Source organism: Sus scrofa, chromosome 1 (genome assembly GCF_054392235.1).
Source record: "Sus scrofa isolate SSC_HxYL_T2T_F1_AM1 chromosome 1, Sscrofa_HxYL_maternal_Yorkshire_Landrace_v2.0, whole genome shotgun sequence".
NCBI classification, from domain to species: domain Eukaryota; kingdom Metazoa; phylum Chordata; class Mammalia; order Artiodactyla; family Suidae; genus Sus; species Sus scrofa.
This window is the reverse complement of record NC_139383.1, coordinates 253730567-253751606: the sequence shown is the minus strand read 5'-3', so window position 1 is coordinate 253751606 and position 21040 is coordinate 253730567. Positions and strand designations below refer to the sequence as shown.

The window sequence follows — 21040 nt, the reverse complement described above, 5'->3', positions numbered from 1 at the left end:
GGTTTGTTTACAAGTGAGTTACCAGGTATTCAGAATACCGGTATTACTGCACTGCTATCATATTTCCAGAGCAAGCTCACAAAATCCTATTTACCTTTCTTCCTCACAATGCAGAAGTAATATATTGTTGTAAATTTAGTTTTTAACTAAAATTTGAAGACACAAAGTAATTCATTCATTAAATTTTTATTGATAAAATACTACATGTCAGGCCTTAGGGAAATAGCAGTGCACAAAATAAAGTCTTTGGAGGAGGCAGTAAAAAGAGTAGATTTGGGGGCTGAGGAAAATAAGTTTAATTTTGAACATACAAATTTTGAGATGCCTATTTAGACAGTCAACAGAAAGGTCTAAGAGGCTGTCAGCTATGTAAATTGGAGATGTATTTTGGGAGCCATAGGAGTAGATGATTGCCTAGTTAGCAAGCATACATAGATGAAAGGGGAGTCCAGGAGATGTGATGAATGAGCAAAGGCAAATGAAGAAGGTGATGATGAGTAGAGTTGGAGGGAAAGGAATGGGGAGCCAAGAACAGGAATCTCCAAAGATGGAAGATGGGGTGGTCCAGGACTTTATATAGGGGCACCAAGGAGGCAGAATGAGTGGTATTGACTGATGGCATGAGTCTCTAAGCTGAATGACTTTTTTTTGAGTATAGTTGATTTATAATGCTGTGTTAGTTTCTGCTGTATAGCGAAGCGATTTGGTTGATTATACATAACTTTCTCATATTCTTTTCCCTTATGGTTTATTACAGGGAATTGAATATAGTTCCCTGTGCATATAATAGGATCTTGTTGTTTATCTCTTCTTTATATAATAGTTTTCATTTGCTAGTGCCAAACTCCCAGTCTAACCCTCCCTTTTCTCCCCTCCCCACTGGCAACCTGAAGTCTGTTCTCTATGTCTGTGAGACTATTTCTGCTTCATAGATAAGTTCATTTGTGTCATTTTAGACTCCACATATGAATGAAATCATATGGTATTTGCCTTTTTGCCTTATTTCACTTATTATGATCTCTAAGTTTTTCCACGTACCTGCAAATGGCATTATTTCATTTTTTATGGCTGATTAATATTCCATTGTGTGCATATATATGTATATATCTTCTTAATCTCTTCATTTGTCAATAGGCATTTAGGCTCTTTCCATGTTTGGCTATTGTGAATAGTGCTGTAATGAACATAGAGGTGAATGTATCTTTTTGAATTATAGTTTTGTTCAGATATACGCCCAGGAGGTGGGATTGATGGATCACATGGTAACTCTAATTTTAATTTTTTAAGGAATCTTCATACTGTTTTCTGTATTGGCTGCACCAATTGATATTCTTACCAACAGTGTAGGAGGGTTCCCTTTTCTCTGCACCCTCTCCAGCATTTGTTATTTGTGGATTTTTTAATGATGGCCATTCTGACAGGTGTGAAGTGGTACCCCACTGTAGTTTTGATTTGCATTTCTTTAGTTATAAGTTGAGTGACATTTAAGAGAGTCTAGAAGAGTTAATGAGGAACAAGGAGACAACACCTACTCTGTCTCCAAGTCCAGTGGCATAAGGAGTATAGGAGATAAAACATGGCCACTCAGGAGGGCTGTAGGTAAGCAACATAATTAAGAAAGCTGAATTCATAGTAAGAGGAAGAAGGAACTATTAATTCAAAGTTAAGAAGATAAGGAGCTTTACTGATGACTGAGCTGTGAGTTTTGGAGTTTCCAGGGAAGCAATGTAGGGGCTGAGGAAGATGGGTGATAGGATCAGTTAGAGATGCACAGAGCTGTGTAGACCTGAGACACCACAGCGTGACCAGTGATGTGGAATCTCTGTCTTCTAATTGTGGTTAAGACAGGGACAAAAGACAGAATTAGCCCCAGTGTTCTCTGAGGCAGATTAGTGGGGCTATACCAAGAGAGGAAGAGACAAAGCTACTTTGTATTGTATTGTGAGTTAACAAAGAGTAATAATAAGCCTTTGGGTGTTAATACAAGAATGTATTAATACATTTAATAATATATTTAAATATTATTAAATATTAATAATTTTTATGGTGAAATATGTTTCCTAAGTTGTGGCAGTTAAGCACCTTTTTAGGCATCTCTAGGTAGCAATGACTCCACCTTTATCTCAACAAATACCAGGCATGGAAAAGGATAGAAAGAAAGGAAAGCAGTCACCTCCAGGAAATATAAGTCCTCAGATGCAGCTGTGCCTTCTGTCTAGCAGGTGATAAGAGACCTGGCAGTTTCAAAACCTTTTCTTGCTCTTCGAGATTCTAGGAGGTCCATCTCCCCCTCTGTCTCCAGAGCAAAAAGGGCCAGTTGTCCACTTCTCCAGGTACTCACATGGTGGAGACCCAGGCTCAGAAATGCCTGTACCATTTTATAACAAGCACCTTATAAACTGTCAGAGGGTAACACAAACACAGCACCAACATTGTCATTGTTCAAAATGTAGAGGACCTAAACCCATTCCCCATGCTCAACCAGGGTTATTTTTCCCCTGTGTTTTTAAAGAAATGAGAAAATGCAAGGGAAAATAGGGAGATGTCAACAGAACTAAAAATGACAAAGTCATGCCAAAGGTATCATAATTCTGACTGACAGCACCAGTAATTCTTGGAACTCTTTCCTGTTGAACCCCGTCGTGTCTTCAAATGGCACTCCATTTTCTGCATGGCGCTCCAGTCATTACCAACTGATAAGAATTAGGCTTCCCCTTTTCAGATATATGATGTGGGTCCTGAAATAGTTTGGACTACCACGAGGTTTTCAGTCCATTGTTTGAATGATTCCTATGCTCCTTCAAAGTACTCCATGTTCCTGAGACAAGAAAACTCTGGTTCCAAAGTTTCCTCTTGAGAGGAGAGGCACATAGCAGGAAATTCAGCATGGGGTCTTGCCAGACATTTTCTCATCAATGGTTTTATTTTAATTTTGGAGGAAGTCAGTAACTTCATTAAAGACGGTGACTTCTCGTCCTCAGAGGAGGCCCCCATTCTGTCAGTTGATAGTGATTCTACTAAATTTACTTTTACTCCTCTAACAATCCTAAACTCACTTCTCAACTTGAGTCTTGGCCTAGGAGAGGCTTTCTTCACCTTATCTTTGGAAGGAATGTCCAGCTATATGGGCAGCCACATAAGCCTAGAGCTTTGAGTTTACTTAATTTCATTTAGAGAAGCAGACACTGAACAGATACAGCGTTTTTATTATTATATTCTTTGTAAAGTGAACCAAGATAAGAACAGGCATTAAGCTGCTTAGAGATCTGAATTAGAGGAACAATTATTTTAATACACATGATAGGAGAAAGACTTTCAGAGCCCATAATCTCCTGATTCTTATGAAAGACTGTCACTCTCTGAATATCCATGCTTGACTGAAGATTCTGCAAAGTAATCTAAGCTTCCTTTTCTCACTTTTATCCTCTTGGGTTGATTTTTGTTCCTTCTGAAAATAATCGTTCCATTTTAAAACTTTCTCAACATGGCACAATACATAAGCTGTATCATTTAGCACTCTAAATACTCTATCATTATACTAGGGTACTTATGACTGAGCACGCCTTGTCAATGGAAATTTATTCAATGAGATGTGAAATTACTTTAGAAGACACACTTAGAGCATTTGATTTGAGACAGACATGTTGAGCTGAAAAAGTTCAGGAAGTTAGGTATATTCCTGAGTAGCTAATAATTGTTTATCACAAGGTATCTTTTTGTCCGTGACTGCTGCCTCTGCCTTCTGACCTCATGAAACAGCCCATAGAAGGTAGGGAATCCAGTATATGAAAGATCATTTCAATGGTGTCTTCACATTTTCATGACATCTTTGATATCAGAATTGCTATAAAAAGAGTGTACACTCAGGTGTTGGTTCACTCTCCATCAATTGACATCTTACACCTCACATTATCAGCTTCTTAAAGTCTCTAAAAGTAGCTTCTAAAAAACTATTAGTACTGTTGTTGAGTTAATTCAGGCTTAGCCCAGCCCCTTCCCAGGCATGGGCTCTCAGTTTTCTATGAAGTAGGTTAGGAACTATATTCTCTGGGCATTAGGAAAAACATTTTTAACTGCACATACTGAAGAGGAGGTTATATTCACTCATCAAGACTGAGAGGTGGGCAAGACAGAATAGCAATAATCATGCTACTTTAATTCCTAAAGGCAGTCCAATGAGCACCCTGGGTGTGGAAAATCCATCTTTTTACCTGGGAGCCCATGAAAAATCAGAGCACCACACTAAGAGGTGTCCAGGGATTGCAAACACAGAACAGCTATTGTGTTCCCAGAGCTTGGTAGGTGGTTGGTTTTTGTTCAGGAAATGGATGAAAGCCAGAGGAGATCACAAGATCCAGACTCTAGCCAGATGGATACCAATCCACAGACCACTGCACCTACAGCCCATGTTCTCTCAAGTGCCTCAAGACAACCATTAATGCCAAGGAATGCCCTAGAAATTGCCACGTGGTAAATCTAAACCCCAGTAGAAACTCAAAACACTTTCCTGCAAAAGTACCTGTCTAGATTCCCTTCCTTTCCCTCTGGTGGCTGTAAGAACAGGTTGATATGCAGCTAGGTCATCCAGAAGCTTGAGAGGGGAGGGATGAGAGGGAGCTGGAGTTGCCTTTGTGTTGCTTCTTTTGGTTTTTCCCTCTCTTACTGGAGAATCTCCTCTGGAGGTCAGATTTCTGAATCCAGGTGTCTGAAGGGCTTTGCTTTGGATGACATGTTGTTGGGCCCCTCCTTCCTTTTGGGACCTGTCGCCTGTGGCCACAGTGGAGGGTCCTTGTCGTTGCAATAGAAGCTTCTTTTTGGCCACCTCTCAACAGCTACTATGGTAAATAATGGCATTAAATGACCTAATTCTTCTCCTCTCCCTACACCCATGCCCTTTTTCTTGTTGCTTTTTTACTAAAGAGCAGAGGCTTACTTTGGCCCACAGGGTATGTGCAGATGTGATGACAAGCCCAGGTGTGAAAAGCAAATGTGTCCCCACTTGCTCCTACACCTCTGCCTCTTGCCAGAAGACCATGCCTGGGTTAGCCTGCTGGAGGGATGCAGTTAGTAACTCAGATGAAAGCTGGTCACTCCAGGTCACAGTTACTAACTCAGATGAAAGCTGGTCAGCTCCTAGACTATGAATGAGTCCAGCCCAGACCAGAACCATCCAGTAAGTTCTAAGCAGCCAGTCCACAAACTCATAAACTAAATAATCCCCACTGTTACACACCACTCAGTTTTGGAATAGTTTTTAATGCATCATTATTGTGGGAATAGATATCAGACAGAGCTACTTTCTTTTGCTGCTGAGGGTTAATATAGTTCAGTGGTAAAGGGACCAGAATCTGGAAGCCAAGAGCTTGGGTTTAAATCCTGCCTCTGCCGCATAATGATTCTGGAGACGTCAAACTCTCGGTAAGTGTTTTTTGTTGTTGTTGTTGTTCTGTTCTGTTTTGTTTTGTCTTTTTAGGGCCACACCCATAGCATATGGAGGTTCCCAGGCTAGGGGTCCTATCAGAGCTGTAACTGCTGGCCTATGCCACAGGCACAGCAACAAGGAATCTGAGCTGTGTCTGCAGCCTACACCACAGCTCACAGCAACGCTGGATCCTTAACCCACTGAGCAAGGCGATGGATCAAACCTCCGTCCTCACGGCCACTAGTCAGGTTCATCAACCACTGAGCCACAACAGGAACTCCCTCTGTAAGTGTTTCTCGATCTATAAAATGGAGGTAACGGTATTTACCAACAGAGGCTGATGCAAAGATTAAATGAACTAATTATATATGATGAGCTTAGAACAGTCCCTGCTATAATGGAAAAAATAAAAATCATTATAAAAATATTTTACATACATAAAATAACAGTCTACGGCATAGAGTAAGTACTACAAATGTGCTGTTGTCATTTTCTATTATGTTGTTTTGCATTGATGAAAAGAGAACCAAGTAGTTTGATCCTATGTGGCTGATAGGCTGCTCTTGTCCTAAATAAGGAATGTCAGTGGGGTTTATGGACAAGTAGCTATTTGATCCAGAGGTAAGACTGGATGGTTTCAAATAATGCAGGTTATTTACTCTTCCCTTATTTGAATTTTTCATTTATTTAAAATAACTTAGATTAATATTTTTTGCCCCTTTTCTATTATGTCAAGTCTATGTCAACATGGATACATTGAAAACTAACTGGGGAAGTTCCTTGGTTTACATACTATTATGTCTCTGGATCTTGAGATTAGACTGTGGAATTGGAAGGCACTTTACAGATTATCCAGTCTCTTTACCAATGAGAGAAATGAGGCTCAGACAAGCTAAGTAATTTGTTTGCGATACCAGAATAAGTTAGTAAAAGACACTGGGGTAAGAATATAGTGCTCTCCCAAGTCCAGTGGGTTCTTTTCTTTTCTTTTTTTTTAATTGTTCAGTATTTGATGTGTAAAATTAGGAGTTTGGATTAACATATATACATTGCTATATATAAAATAAACAATAAGGACCTACTGTATAGCACAGGGAACCATACTGAATATCTTGTAATAACCTATAATAGAAAAGAACTCCCCCCAAATATATGTACAACTGAATCACTTTGCTGTACACCTGAAACTAACATAATATTGTAAATTAACCATTTTAATTAAAAAGATGATATATAGTGAAAATTAGACATGTAATAAGCACCTGGACATACCACCTAATGCCATAGACATTTCCTATATACAGTTCACCCTTGAACAACATGGGTTTGAACAATGCGGGTTCACTTAAACCCCGATTTTTTTTTTTTTTTTTTTTTGCATTTTAGGGCCACACCTACTGCATATGGTGTTTCCCAGCCTAGGGGTCTCATCGGAGCTACAGCTGCTGGCCTACACCACAGCCACAGGAACACGGGATTCGAGATGTGTCTGACCGACACCACAGCTCACAGCAATGACGGATCCTTAACCCACTGAATGAGACCAGGGATAGAACCCACAACCTCATGGTTCCAGATCAGAATCGTTTCCACTGTGCCATAACAGGAACTCCTAAACTCCAATTTTTTTTCATTACACAATCAATGGGTTGGTTGAATCCTCAGAGCAAAACTGCAGATATGGAGCAGACACTGATGTGGAGTGCTTATTATAATTTATATGTGGTTTTTCACTGTGTAGAATTGGAACTCCTAACCCCTGCCTTGCTAAAGGGTCAGTGGTATGTGCTCTAATCTCAATTTACTGGATCCTACTGCAACTCCAATCTAATGCATCCCTACAAAAAGGTTACCATTTTCCAGATTTTGTGTTTTTCATTTCCTTGCACATTAGTGTCTCCTGTAAAATGAAGAAATATATGTATGTATGAATATGTCTTTCTATGCCTATTTATGTCTTCTTTGCAATTTTCTATTTTTCTATATTGTCTTAATCAACTTAAAGTGTTTTTTTTAAACTCGGTGAATTTTATTATATTTGTAGTTGTACAAACATCATCACAACCCAATTTTACAACATTTCCATACCAAAGACCCATCCCATACTTCTCCTCTGGCCCCTATAACTTGTCTCCTTTGGTAAACATAAGTTTTTCAAAGTCCTTGAGTCAGTATCTGTTCTGCAAAGAAGTTCATTGTAACCTTTTTTTTAGATTCCACATATAAGTGATAGCATATGATGTTTGTGTCTCACTGTCTAACTTCACTTAGTATGATCATTTCTAGGTCCATCCATGTTGCTACAAATGCCATTATTTAATTCCTTTTTATGGCTGGGTAATACTCCATTGTGTATATGCACCACATCTTTTTATCCACTCCCCTATAAATGGACATTTAGCTTGCTTCCATGTCTTGCTTATTGTATATGGTGCTACAATGAACATTGGGGTACACGTATCTTTTTCAAGTCATGATTTTCTCTGGATAGGTGCCCAGAAGTGGGATTGCTGGATCAAATAGTAATTATATTTTTAGTTTTTTGAGGGATATCCATACTTTTTTCCATAGTGGTTGCACCGATGTACATTCCCACCAACAGCGTAAGAGAGTTCCCTTTTCTCCACACCCTCTCCAGCATTAATTGTTTTTGGTGATGGCCATTCTGGTTGGCGTAACATGGTATCTTATAGTAGTTTTAATTTGCATTTCTCTAATAATTAGTGATGTTGAACATCTTTTCATGTGTTTTTTGGCCATCGCTAAGTCTTCTTTGGAGAATTGTGTCTTTAGATATTGTGGCCATTTTGATGGGGTTGTTTAGTTTTTTGGTGTTGAGCTTCAGGAGGTGTTTATATATTTCGGAGAATAATCCCTTGTCAGCCACTACATTTGCAAATATTTTTTCTCACTCTCTAGGTTGTCTTTTCATTTTATTTAGGGTTTCCTTTGCTGTGCAAAAATCTCTTAAGTTTAATTAGCTCCCATTTGTTTATTTTTGGTTTTATTATCATTACTCAAGGAGGTGGATCTGAGAAGATATTTCTGTAGTTTATGACAGAGAGTGTTTGGCCTATGTTTTTCTCTAAGAGTTTTATAGTATCTGGTCTTATATTCCGGTCTTCAATCCATTTTGAGTTTTGTGTGTGTGTGGTATTGGGAAGTATTCTAATTTTACTATTTTGCAAGTAGCTGTCCAGTTTTCCCAGCACCACTTATTGAAGGGACCGTCTTTTCTCCATTGTATATTCTTGCCTCCTTTGTTATAGATTAGTTGACTGTAGATGCGTGGGTTTAATTCTGGGCTTTCTCTCCTGTTCTATTGGTCTATATTTCTGCTTTTGTTTGATTTGAAGTAGTTTTTAATGAACTCTAGACACTAATCTTTTATCAGATACATTTGTAGCAAATAAATATTCTCAGGTAATGATTTATCTTTTTACTTTATGACATCTTTTAAATGAATACAACTTCTTGGTTTTAACACTTTCTTTAGTATTGTGTTCACAACATCAAAGGTGTACCTTACTGTATGTCAACATAGAAAAGAGACTATCTCCAAATTTCAGGGATTTGAAATGTACAAATGATTATCCTAGTCAGTCACATATCTAAAATAATACGAAGCAATTACTTTATCAGTTTAACTCCTTTATGATGAGGAATCCAAGCCTCATTGGTAGTTGAGAAATATAATTTTGTTCACCTAGTAAGTCACATACCTTCCATTTTTCATTTGCTTCACAATTCACATGAAATAAGTATCAAATTTGCAGTCAATTTTGATATAAGACATTAGGTTGTTTATAGTTAATGTATCAGATCAATATGCTATAATCCATGTAAAACAATCAAAAATAAATTGCCTAAGTGGACATAGAAGGAAAAAAGCTGCCATGTCATATAGGAGTTCGGTGTATGGGAATTCCTGAGACAGGAAAGGTTGAGTTTGTAAAATTCTTTTTTTCACAAATTTGTTTCTGACCAAAGACCTTGAGGAAGCAGCAAGAGTCTAAGACATGAAAACCTAGAAGATAAATCTATCAATTAAAACTGTCACAAATGAAGTTCTAATGAAAAAGAAGAGGAGAAACTAAAGAAAGAAACTCTTTGGGCTGTATGGGGAACCTTACCATGAGGCCGGGTTTGGCAACTGGATGTATAAAAGATGAAAGGAAAGAGAGCTGAGACACATATACAGTGGATCTCTTTTATTGTGTGTTCAGATGTTCAAAATGCAAAGTAAACAGTGGTTTCATCACATCAATTAAATGTGATGAGATAAGACAATGATAGTGGGATACTGATGGATGGTACTGAGAAAGCAGAACTATTTGGTATTTATTTGTCTAGAGAAACGTTTTTTAGTTTTAAAAAGTGAGAATGGCTTTGGTCCCAAATGTAGGGAGTGACTGAAGGAAGAACAAAGTTGCTTTAAATGAATTTAAATGTGTTTACAAATGGAATTTGCATCCAGGACTGAGAAACTTGCAAATGAAAGTTTTAGGGAATTACTGAGAGTAAAAGAGAAATAGGAAGGTTAAATATAGGCAAACATTATTTCCAAATTTCAGAAAGTAAAGTATACAGACTTAAAAGCATTGCCAATGACGATAACTGAATTTTACACTTCTCTGGGGCATGACTCTAGAATGGATATTACAGGGCAATGTTCTTTGCTCTTAGAAGAGAAAGCACTGATTACCTTGAGCCAGGGTGGGCTCACTAAGCACGTGTAAGGTCATCTCATGCTCATTTTATTTCACTGTTTAATGGAGTTACTAGATTGGCATTGGAAGGAAATGAATTATTTGTTCTCTAAGTACATCCAAGAATATGGCAAAAGTTAACCTTGAGAAACCTGGTGGACAAGACAAAAATGTGGACTGGATGACAGGTATATTGAATATTGGATGAACTGAAAATGAGTTTATTAATGAATCAGTAGTAACATTAATGGAAAAATCTAGGTATGTGCATATTTTTAGTTTTATGTCATTGAGTTGGAAATCAGCCTTATCAAATCTGTGAATGATGGATATGAACTTTGAAGGGACAGCACATATACTGAAAGACAAAATCAGAAAAGGTCTCAACAATCTAGAATGAGAGACTAAATTTAACTCAAATTTCATAAAGATAGAAAACAGAACCCCTAACACTTGAGTCTAAAGTAATCCATTACTCAAATACTGGGTGGTGGGTATGAGAGGGGCATACGATTACCTTAAAAGAACAGCAACAAGGGAATAAGACTTAGGAAAAAGGCTTTCCCCTCTTGACCTAACTAATCGATCTTTCTAGAAAATGCTGTTCCCATTATTCTTCCTCCTTCTGAATCTGGAGCCCTTCCACCTTCACTTCTTCTGAGAACATCTTAAATATTTAAAATAAAACACAGAACAAAAATTAAAACTCTCCCTTCATTTTATTACTACCTTTAGCTACCATCTGATCTTTTTACTTTTCTACAGTGCAAAGCTACTCAGCGGTTAACTGTATTTGCTCTCTCCAAGTTGGCTTCATTTAGGTCAGCAATGACTTCCTAATTGAAAAATACATGAAACAGTTTTCAGTCTTAAGCTTATTTGATTCATGCCACTGCAGTATTTGACACTCCTAATCACATTTTTTATTCTTTAAGTTCTCTCTTCTCTTGGTTTCCTTTCTTTTGTGGTTATTTTCCCGGTCTCAGAATAGCATCTCAAGCCTTTTTTGTCAACTCTCCTAAAGTGTGCACCTCATTCTACCTTTGGTTCTGTACTTTATTCTCACCATTTGTTACTGGGGGATCTCAAGTATTCCCAGGGTTTCAATTGCCTCTTATATGATGAGATATCTATTTCTTACACAACTCCCCTTCTTAAGTTCCAGACTTTACTTTCTCATCTACTCCTCTAATGGCTTCAATTCCCCCCCGACTTTGATTATTCACAGAAACTCTAATTTAGATCTCTCTGTTGAATGCCAAACCTTTACTTCTAAATCCATACTCAACATCTGCCTCTAGATCTTTCTTAAAGCATCTTATACTCAAGATTTTCAAGGTAAATTATAACTACCCTCCCTCTACCTCCTCAGACCTCTTCCTTCAGTACTTCCTTCTCAGAAAAATCTTACCACCTCCCATATAAGCTGAGAAATGAGAGTTGTGCCTGATTCTTTTTTTTTTCTCCTCCACATTCAGGTAGACTTGAAGTTCAATTGATTCTGTTTCCTTAATATCACACTTCCACTAGGGCACTTTTTCTAAGACACTTGAATTATAAAAAGTCTATTGATTTCCTTTTCTAGAGGATAGTAATCCCAATAGCATGCCATTCCAGATCTTGATGGGCTGAGTCCTCTCCCTACCTTTCCAATTGCATCTCATAGTCCTTCCTTGCAAGTATCCAATAGACCAATCATACATTTCTGCTTAAAGTAAGGTTACCTACATATATATTGTTTTTATTATACATTTTGGCCAATTCATATGTTTTTCCTTTTGCTTCAATTGTTCTTTGTTCCATTTCTTTGCCTGATTAATCTCTTTAGGGCATAATCCTTGCCTTCTCTAGGCAGCATTTGAAAACTTCTCTTCCATATTCCCAAAGAGCATCATTTTCATTTTATCTTTTTTTTTTTCTGTCTTTTTTTTTAGGGCCACACCAATGGCATATGGAGGCTCCCAGGCTAAGGGTTCAATTGGAGCTGTCGCTGCTGACCTATGCCAGAGACACAGCAATGCCAGATCTGCGACCTACACCACAGCTCACAGCAACGCTGGATCCTTAACCCACTGAGTCCAGGGATCAAACCTGCAACTTCATGGTTCCTAGGCAAATTAATTTCCACTGGGCCACAACAGAAACTCTCCAAAGAGCCTCATTTTCTTATTGTAGTATATAACACAGAGCAGGAATTGCTTGTTTTGCATGACAAGCTTCACCACTAAACTGTGAGCTCCTCGAGAGAAAGGGCTAAGTTCTATTTATCTTTGTAGCCTCAGAGCTTAGCATAGTTTCTGGTACACAGTGAACACTTAATTCATCTTTATGGAATAGATTAACTCAATGTGCATAAATACCATAGTGTCACTTGCACAATTTTGTTCCCCCTGGCTCTATTAACAGTTCTAGAACTTATAGACAGTGATAGTTCAGCTTTTGTCTGGACTAATCAGTGCATATTTAGAATATTTTGCCCTGATGTGATGCTGCACCTAGATCAAGACAGCTATAAACTTTAAAAAAAAAGGAGCCATAAGGACTCTACATGAGAAATATTTCTGTGAAAAAAATGGGAAATTAACAGTAGATATTGCTACTGTTTCGCTTGAGGTGTCACAGCATTGGAGTCTTCATGCTGTTGGGTGGAGCCACATCCTGGTGCCAAAGTTGTGATCTTTTGGAGAGCTCATGCTGATCAATATTCCTGGGGCCTATGCCACTAGTGTCCTAGCCCTCACATTGAGCCACAGTAGACCCCTGCCTCCCGAAGAGACCCTCCAAGACCAGCAGGTAGGTCTGGCCCAGGCTCCTGTGGAACCACTGCTTCTCCCTGGTTTCCAGTGTATGTGAAATCTCATGTGCACCCTCCAAGAGTGAAATCTGTTACCCCCAGTTCTGTGGAGCTCCTGTGCTAGCTTCATGCACCAGTTGGCATGTACCAGTGCCGCCTTCTAGGAAGACTGCACAAGGCCCTGGACCAACCTCACCCACTGGGGGCAGATACCAGAAGAAGGAAGAACTACAGTCCTACAGCTTGAAGAAAGGAGATCACAAACACAAAAAGTTAGACAAAATGAGACAGCAAAGAAATATATTCAAGAAAAAGGAACAAGACAAAACCCCAGAAGAACAACTAAGTAAATCAAAAAGCAAATATATGCCAATAAAATGGAAAACCTAGAAGAAATGGACAAATTCTTACAAAGGTACAAACTTTCAAGACTGAACCTGGAAGAAGTAGAAAAGATGAACAGACCAATAACAAGTACTGAAATTGAAACTGTGATTTAAAAACTCCCAACAAACAAAAATCTAGGACTATATGGTATCACAGTTGAGTACTATCACATATTTAGAGAGGAGTTAATACCTATTCTTAGAAACTCTTCCAAAAAACTGCAGAGGAAGGAACACTCCCAAACTTTTTCTATGAGGCCACCATGATCCTGAAACTAAAAGCAGACAAAGATACCACAAAAAAAAAAAAAAAAAAAGTATAGGCCAATATCACTGATGAACACAGAACACAAAAATCCTCAACAAAATATTAGTAAACCACATACAAATATACATCAAAAGTATCATACACTATAATCAAGTAGGATTTATCCAATGAATGCAAAGATTCTTTCATATCTGGAAGTTAATCAATGTGATACACCATATTAACAAATTAAAGAATAAAAACCTATGATCATCTCAATTGATTCATAAAACACTTTTGAAAAAATTCAATACCCATTTATGATAAAACTTATCCACAAAGTGAGCATAGAGGGAACCTACCTCAACATAAGGACCATATATGACAAACTCAAACCTAAAATCACTCTCAATGGTTAAAAGCTGAAAGCATTTGTGCTAAAATCAGGGAGAAGTCAAGGATGTCCACTCTTACTACTTTTATTCAACATAGTTTCAGAAGTCCTAGTCACAGCAATCAGAGAAGAAAGAGGAATAAAAAGAATCCAAATTGGAAAAGTAAGAAGTAAAACTGTCACTGTTTGCAGATGACACAATACTATACATAGAAAATCTTAAAGATGCTACCAGAAAACTATTAGAGCCCAAATTCAGTAAGTTGCAGGATACAAAATTAATACACAGAAATCTCTTGCGTTCCTATACACTAACAATGAAAGATCAGAGAAATTAAGGAAAAAAACCATTACTATCATGCCAAAAACAATAAAATTCCTAGGAATAGCTTTACCTAAGGAGGTAAAGACCTATACTATGAAAACTACAAGATATGGATGAAAGAAATCAAGGATGACATAAACAGATGTAAAGGTACACCATGCTCTTGGGCTGTAAGAATCAGTATTGTCAAAATGACTATCCTGCCCAAGACAATATACAGATTCAATGCAATCACTATCAAATTATCAATGGCATTTTTCACAAAATTAGAATAAACATTTAAAAAATTTGTATGGAAACCCCAAAGACCTTGAATAGCCAAAGCAATCTTAAGGTAAAAAACAAAAACAAACAAAAAAAAAAGAGCAGGAGGAATCAGGCTTCCTGGTTTCAGACTATACTACAAAGCTACAGTTATCATAACAGTATGGTACTGGCACAAAAATAGACATACAGATTAATGGAACAGGATAGAAAGCCCAGAAATAACTCTATATATGTATGGTCAATTGATCATGACAGAGGAGGCAAGAATATACAATGGAAAAAAGACAGTCTCTTTAGTGCTAGGAAAACTGGACAGCTACATGGAACAGAATGAAAGTAGAACATTCTCTAACACCATACACAAAAATAAATTCAAAATGGATTAAAGATCTAAATGTAGGACTGGATACTATAAAAATAGAAGAAAACATAGGACAGGACACTTTTTGACATAAATCACAACAATATCTTTTTTGATCCATCTTCTAGAGTAAAGAAAATAAAAAAACAAAAACAAATGGGACCTAAAAGGTTTTGTACAACAAAGGAAAATGTACACAAAATGAAAAGACAACCTATGAAATGGAAGAAAATCTTTGTGATTCAAATGACAAGGAATTAAATCTCCAAAATATACAAGATGATACAGCTCAATATTAAAAAAAAAAACAAATAAAAAAAACAGGCAGAAGATCTAAATAGAAATTTATCCAAAGAAGACATTCAGATGGCCAAAAAGCACATGAAAAGATGCTCAACATCTCGAAGTATAAGAGAAATGCAAATCAAAACTACAGTGAGGTATCACCTCACACCAGTCAGAATGGCCATCTTCAAAAAGCCGACAAACAATAAATGCTGGAGATGTTGTAAGAAAAGGGAACCCTCCTACACTGTTGGTGGGAATGCAAATTGGTGCAACCACTGCATAGAACAGTATGGAGGTTCCTCAGAAAACTAAATATAAAATAGCAATTCCACTCCTGGGCATATGTCAAAAAAAAAAAAAAAAGTCAAAAAGACACATGCCAGCCCTATGTTTACTGCAGCACTACTTACAATAGCCAAGATATGAAAGCAACTTAAATTTCCAACAACAGAGGATTGGGTAAGGAAGATGTGGTATGTATATGCAATGGAATATTACTCATAAAAAAGAATGAAATAATGCCATTTACAGCAACATGGATGAACCTAGAGCTTATCATGCTAAGTACCGTTAAGTCAGAGAAATACATATATCACATGACTTGTGTGGTTAAAAAAAGGGAGGATACAAATGCACTTATTTCAAAACAGAAATAGACTTACAGACTTCAAAAACAGATGTATGGTTACCAAAGGGGAAAGGTGGGGGGCAGGAGTAAATTAGGAGTTTGGAATTAACACATATACACTACTACATATAAAATAGGTCATCAATAAAGACCTGCTGTGTATCACAGGGAATTCCACTCAGTCTTCTTTAATAACCTATATGGGAAAAGACTCTGAAAAAGAATGGATATATGTGTAACTGAATCACTTTTCTGTATATCTGAAACTAACAACATTGCAAATCAAGTATATTATAATATACAATAAAAATTAAATTATAAAAAAGTGTATTGTAACCATGAGGTATGCAGGGTGGGGGGAGAGGTAGAAGACAGAAAGTAACAATTAATACATCACTTGAAATTAGGAATTTTATACCCTACTAGCATTCTGTCCTAAATTCTTGCCCCTTTTATCTATCTCACCTTTATAGAAATCTTTGTCTTTTCTCTAACAGTTGACATTATTCTTCCTGGAGAAGAGAAGAATGCCAGGAGAAGGGCATGAGATTTGAAGAATTAAGAAGAATTATAGTTGTTATACCAAGCAAAGAGTAGAAACTGCCCAATATTGGAAACTGAACAGAGAAAAATATTGCATGAACTTTCTTCCAGAATGTTCAAAGATGCAAAAAGTTGATTTTATATGTGATGTGTTCTCTGTCACCAGGGGAAACTAAGCAATTATTTGATAGAGATGACATTAGACAGGATTCAGGTAAATCTGGAGCATTAGATACTAAGTCCCCTCATGCCTGAATTCTATAAATACTGAAGAAAGAGGAAGACAAATATGAAGGCATTTGGAGGGACTTTCCCCATTAAATATAAACATAATGTAACAGGAATTTACATTACAATAATCGAATGTTAGTTCTGGTTCACATTATGTCAGGTATAAAACTCCACTGATACCTTTAAAATTGTTTTTCTAATAAAGCCAACCAAGCATGAAATAACTTCTAGCTGCTTTAGTAAAGACTAATAGAAGAAATTACACTAATGAGAGGCTAACAAAATAGACCAAGATGATCCTAAAAAGCAGGTGTCCTTTTCAGACAAGTCCAGTGAATACCATGCCTAATCCAAGTGAGGGGTTTCTGTTCTCATTTTCTCAAGAAAGGTTTTGGGAATTTTATCAGTAGGGGGCATTGGTGTTCTATCAACAGGAGAACTTGACTCAGAATAAGTACTCTTGATAATTCTAAGCATTTAAAAATGATCACAAATCAAAGCAGTAGGGAAACGATTTTTCTTAGAAAAATCCACATAGAAATGTCATCTATTCTGAATGAAATTTAACTAAATAAAAGTACAGCATGCACATATTTGGTTTTTCCAAGATAAATGAAAAATGCCAGAGGCCTTAAACGGAGAGAGAAAAATATCACAGCAGCTGCAGATTCAGCATTTCCAAGTCCTAGGAACTGGGAAGACAGCTGAATTGGCATCATGGTGAACTAGCATCACTAATGCTCACAGCTCTCATTTAGCTGTAATGAGAGTGAAATCAAATAGTCCTTTCTGTGTTAGAACTTCTCTAATACAACAAATACTGGTTTATCTTTCCTTCTCCTCTTTTACTGGCATAGGCAAAAACATATAATTGTGAAAAGAATTAGGGGGAAAGGAAAAAATCTTTAGATTTGGAATGCACAGTATATGAGATAAAGAGCTACGTTTCTTCACTCAAACACATACACAACCCCAGATTGGTCAAGGATGGAAAGATGGTTAAACACCAATAAAAATCAATGCAAAATTTCCAGATCTACCATGACATAAATGCTAGATGGCAGATAGAATTACTTAGGAATTATCATACTTTATAGAAAATTTCGATATTCCATTTTTCTAGCTCCTCTTTCCTCAAAAATACTTAGCTTTGTGTCTTAGAAGGTACAATTCTAGGACTTAAAATTTGAGATCTTAAGAAATAATGCAAAGGAAGGATACCTCAAAACACACACACACATACATACACCTATAGCTTTTTCTGATTCAGTTCTATTTGAAGTATGAGAAGGCTGACTATTTCCACCCTTAATGCTCATCCAGATTTTTTACGTTCATTCAGCTCCTTCTAGGTATATGGCAGACATGGACTATGTACTATAAAACTTGCCTTGACCTCTGGGGCCATTGTCTGAACTCCTGGCATATGTGTTTCTATTTGGGTATATTTTTCTCAGTGTAATAAACTCTTATAGTATTTCTTCCTGGATGCTGCCTGCAGTAACAGGAAGGAAAATAGCACTACTTTAAAACAGCACCCTAAAACAGAGTGGCATTTTTACTTTGTTTTTGAATCACCAGCCTTTGTGTTTGGTGGTAAAAAACACCCATTTTAGTTCACCAAGGGTTTTGAATCAATCAAGAGAGAGAGAAGGTGTCAGAAAGATCAAGAGAGTCCTGTGTTACTACTAAAGGCTAGGTTAGAGGATGTGGCTTAACTGGATCTTCTCATACTGAACCACAGAATTAAGTAGACTTACCTACTCAGTCACAGACAGCTAGAAAACCACAGTCTTTCCTCACAGAAAAGGCACAGACTAGAACACATGTTTCTTCTGGTGTCTGGCTCCCAAGGGGCAGGAAGGAGAAAAAAAGCTGAGCTATACGTGCCCAGGTCTTCTTCCAAATTCAGCAAGGGTGAAAATTCCACCCCAGGGGAAGGGCACCTGAAGGGGTAGAGAGAGGCCCTTAGAGATATCTCTTCATGCAAAAGAAAATACCAGGAGTGGGAAATGTGCTTCCGAGAGCATAAATCACCTCAGTTCATTCTTGTTTGGTAGGATGAATTGGATTTTATAATAATGAAATTTATTATAAGTAACAGAACTCTGCATCCATGTCCTTAATCTTTAAGCAGACCACATTTCATCACCCTGATGAATACATCCTGGTTTTATTCTGGAATGGCTTGAAATGAGAAGTGCTATGTCTGGATTTTCCTATCCTTTATTGAGCCCTTTAATGCATTTAATTTTCAGAGATAACTGGATCCTTTCCAGGGGAGGGAGGAGAAAAGTACATAGACATCTGTAATGATCTCTGACAGCGTGACATGGAGCACTGATTTTTACAGCAGTAGCCAAAATTACAGTAATTAGAGAAAATATCCACATCTTTATAAACAGAGTGTTAACTGATTCAAAAGGAACTTAATGAGAACTTACAAGAGGAAGTGCACTTTTGCTGTTCAGTATTAAACATTAATTAAAGTCAGAAGGCAATAGTCAAATTGCCTCTCCACTTCAGTCACTTGGCAAGGCATAGAAATTGGAGAGGCTTTAGAATCTGCTGACTTTGCTGGCTGTGACCCTCCAAATAGGTTCTCTAAATTTATAGTCCGATTTAATGCTGAATTTTACTTCCTGTTAAAGATTTTAAGGTCTGTTGAAACTGAGAGAAAAAAGCATTCAAATGCACAGCATTTTAGACTTAGGCATCTCATTTTTAAAAAAGTATTTTAAAATGTCCTCTTTATAATTAGGATAAGTAAATGAAGCTATATCTGAAATATCATTATGATCCCAACTATGAAATAAAATTTACATAGAAAATACTAGAAGGACATACATCACATTATTGGTGGTGGGTTGCTTTCTTTGTATGACTGAACAATGAATTATTTTTTCTCCTTTTTTCTTTCCTACAGATTACTTTTATAAATGGAAGAATTAAGTTTTAATTCTAAAAGTCTGCTTATTCTTATGGAAGAGTTGAATCACTGCCCCTAAATTGGCTATAAAGTACTTAAGAGAACTACCTCTTGTTTCTAAGATCTTGAGTGGAAAATTCAATGAACTAGAAAATAATAAACATAGATAACAGTTGATTCTTAAACTGCACTTTTTTGACTGAATAATTACAGATACATTTTATTTTCACTTCAGTACAAAACCATCTTTAAGAATCAATGTGTCAAGAAGTAAAACTGCCACTGTTTGCAGATGACATGATACTGTACACAGAAAATCCTAAACACAATTCTAGAAAACTATTAGAGCTGATCAATGAATTCAGTAAAGTTGTAGAATATGAAAATAATATACAGAAATCTCTTGTATTTCTATATACTAGCAATAATAGATCAGAAAGGAAAATTAATAAAACAGTCCCATTTACCACTGAATCAAAAAGAATAAAATACCTATGAATAAACCTACCCAAGGAGGCAAAAGACCTGTACTCCAAATAAGACAATGGTGAAAGAAATCAAATGTGATACAAACAGAAAGATATACTATATTCTTGGATTGGAGAAATCAATATTGTCAAAATTACTATCCTACCCAAGGTATTCTACAGATTCAGTGCAATTCCTATCAAATTATCAATGGCATTTTTCACAGAACTAGAACAAACATTTAAAAATTTTGTATGGAAACCCAAAAGACCCTGAATAGCCAAAGAAATCTTGAGAGGGAAACAAAGCAGAGCTGGAAAAATCAGGCTCCCTGACCTCAGACTATACTACAAGCTACAGTCATCAAAACAGCATGGTACTGGCACAAAAATAGACATACAGATTAACGGAACAGGATGGAAAGCCCAGAAATAAATTCACATACCTATAGTCAATTAATTTATGACAAAGGAGGCAAGAATATACGATGGAAAAAAGTCTCTTTAATAAGCAGTACGAGGAAAACTGGACAGCTACATGGAACGGAATGAAATTAGAACATCCTCTAACACCATACACAAAAATAAATTCAAAATGGATTAAAGACCTAAATGTAGGACTGGATACTATAAAACCAGAAGAAAACATAGGACAGGACACTTTTTTGACATAAATCACAGCAATATCTTTTTGGATCCACCTCCTAAAGAAAATAAAAACAAAAACAAATGGGACATAAAAGCTTTCATACAACAAAGGAAACCATACACAAAATGAAAAGACAAACTATGGAATGGAGAAAAATCTTTGCATGTGATGCAACTGAAAAGGGATTAATCTCCAAAATATACAAGGTGATACAGCTCAATATAAAAAAATAATCAAAAGATCTAAATAGAAATTTCTTCAAAGAACACATACAGATGGCCAAAAAATACATGAAAATATATTCAACATCACTAATCATTAGAGATTTGCAAATCGAAACTACAGTGAGTGGTACCACCTCACCCCAGTCAGAATGGCCATCATCTAAAAGCCTACAATT

At 36.8% G+C, this 21040-nt stretch overlaps 2 protein-coding genes across 17 annotated transcripts in view; one reads left to right on the top strand and one right to left on the bottom strand.

Moving 5' to 3' along the window:
- LOC146407117 (uncharacterized) overlaps positions 1-20749 on the top strand; it is a 101116-nt gene extending 80367 nt beyond the window's left edge. For 3 of the 10 annotated variants that reach the window (XR_014824870.1, XR_014824875.1, XR_014824868.1), the window contains one exon: positions 19522-20749. Coding sequence is in view for 2 of the 10 variants with exons in the window: in XM_084991362.1 (XP_084847488.1) it covers positions 10246-10319; positions 16319-16368 (124 nt within the window). In the remaining 8 variants the exon portion in view is untranslated. Of the gene's footprint in view, positions 1-10245; positions 10320-12744; positions 12925-16318 lie in introns of all 10 variants that reach the window. The other 7 variants (XR_014824874.1, XM_084991365.1, XR_014824879.1 and 4 more) reach the window with 6 other exon arrangements.
- Positions 1-21040, bottom strand: part of PLPPR1 (phospholipid phosphatase related 1) — a 337564-nt gene that overhangs the window by 125830 nt on the left and 190694 nt on the right. The gene's annotated exons all lie outside the window — the stretch shown is intronic.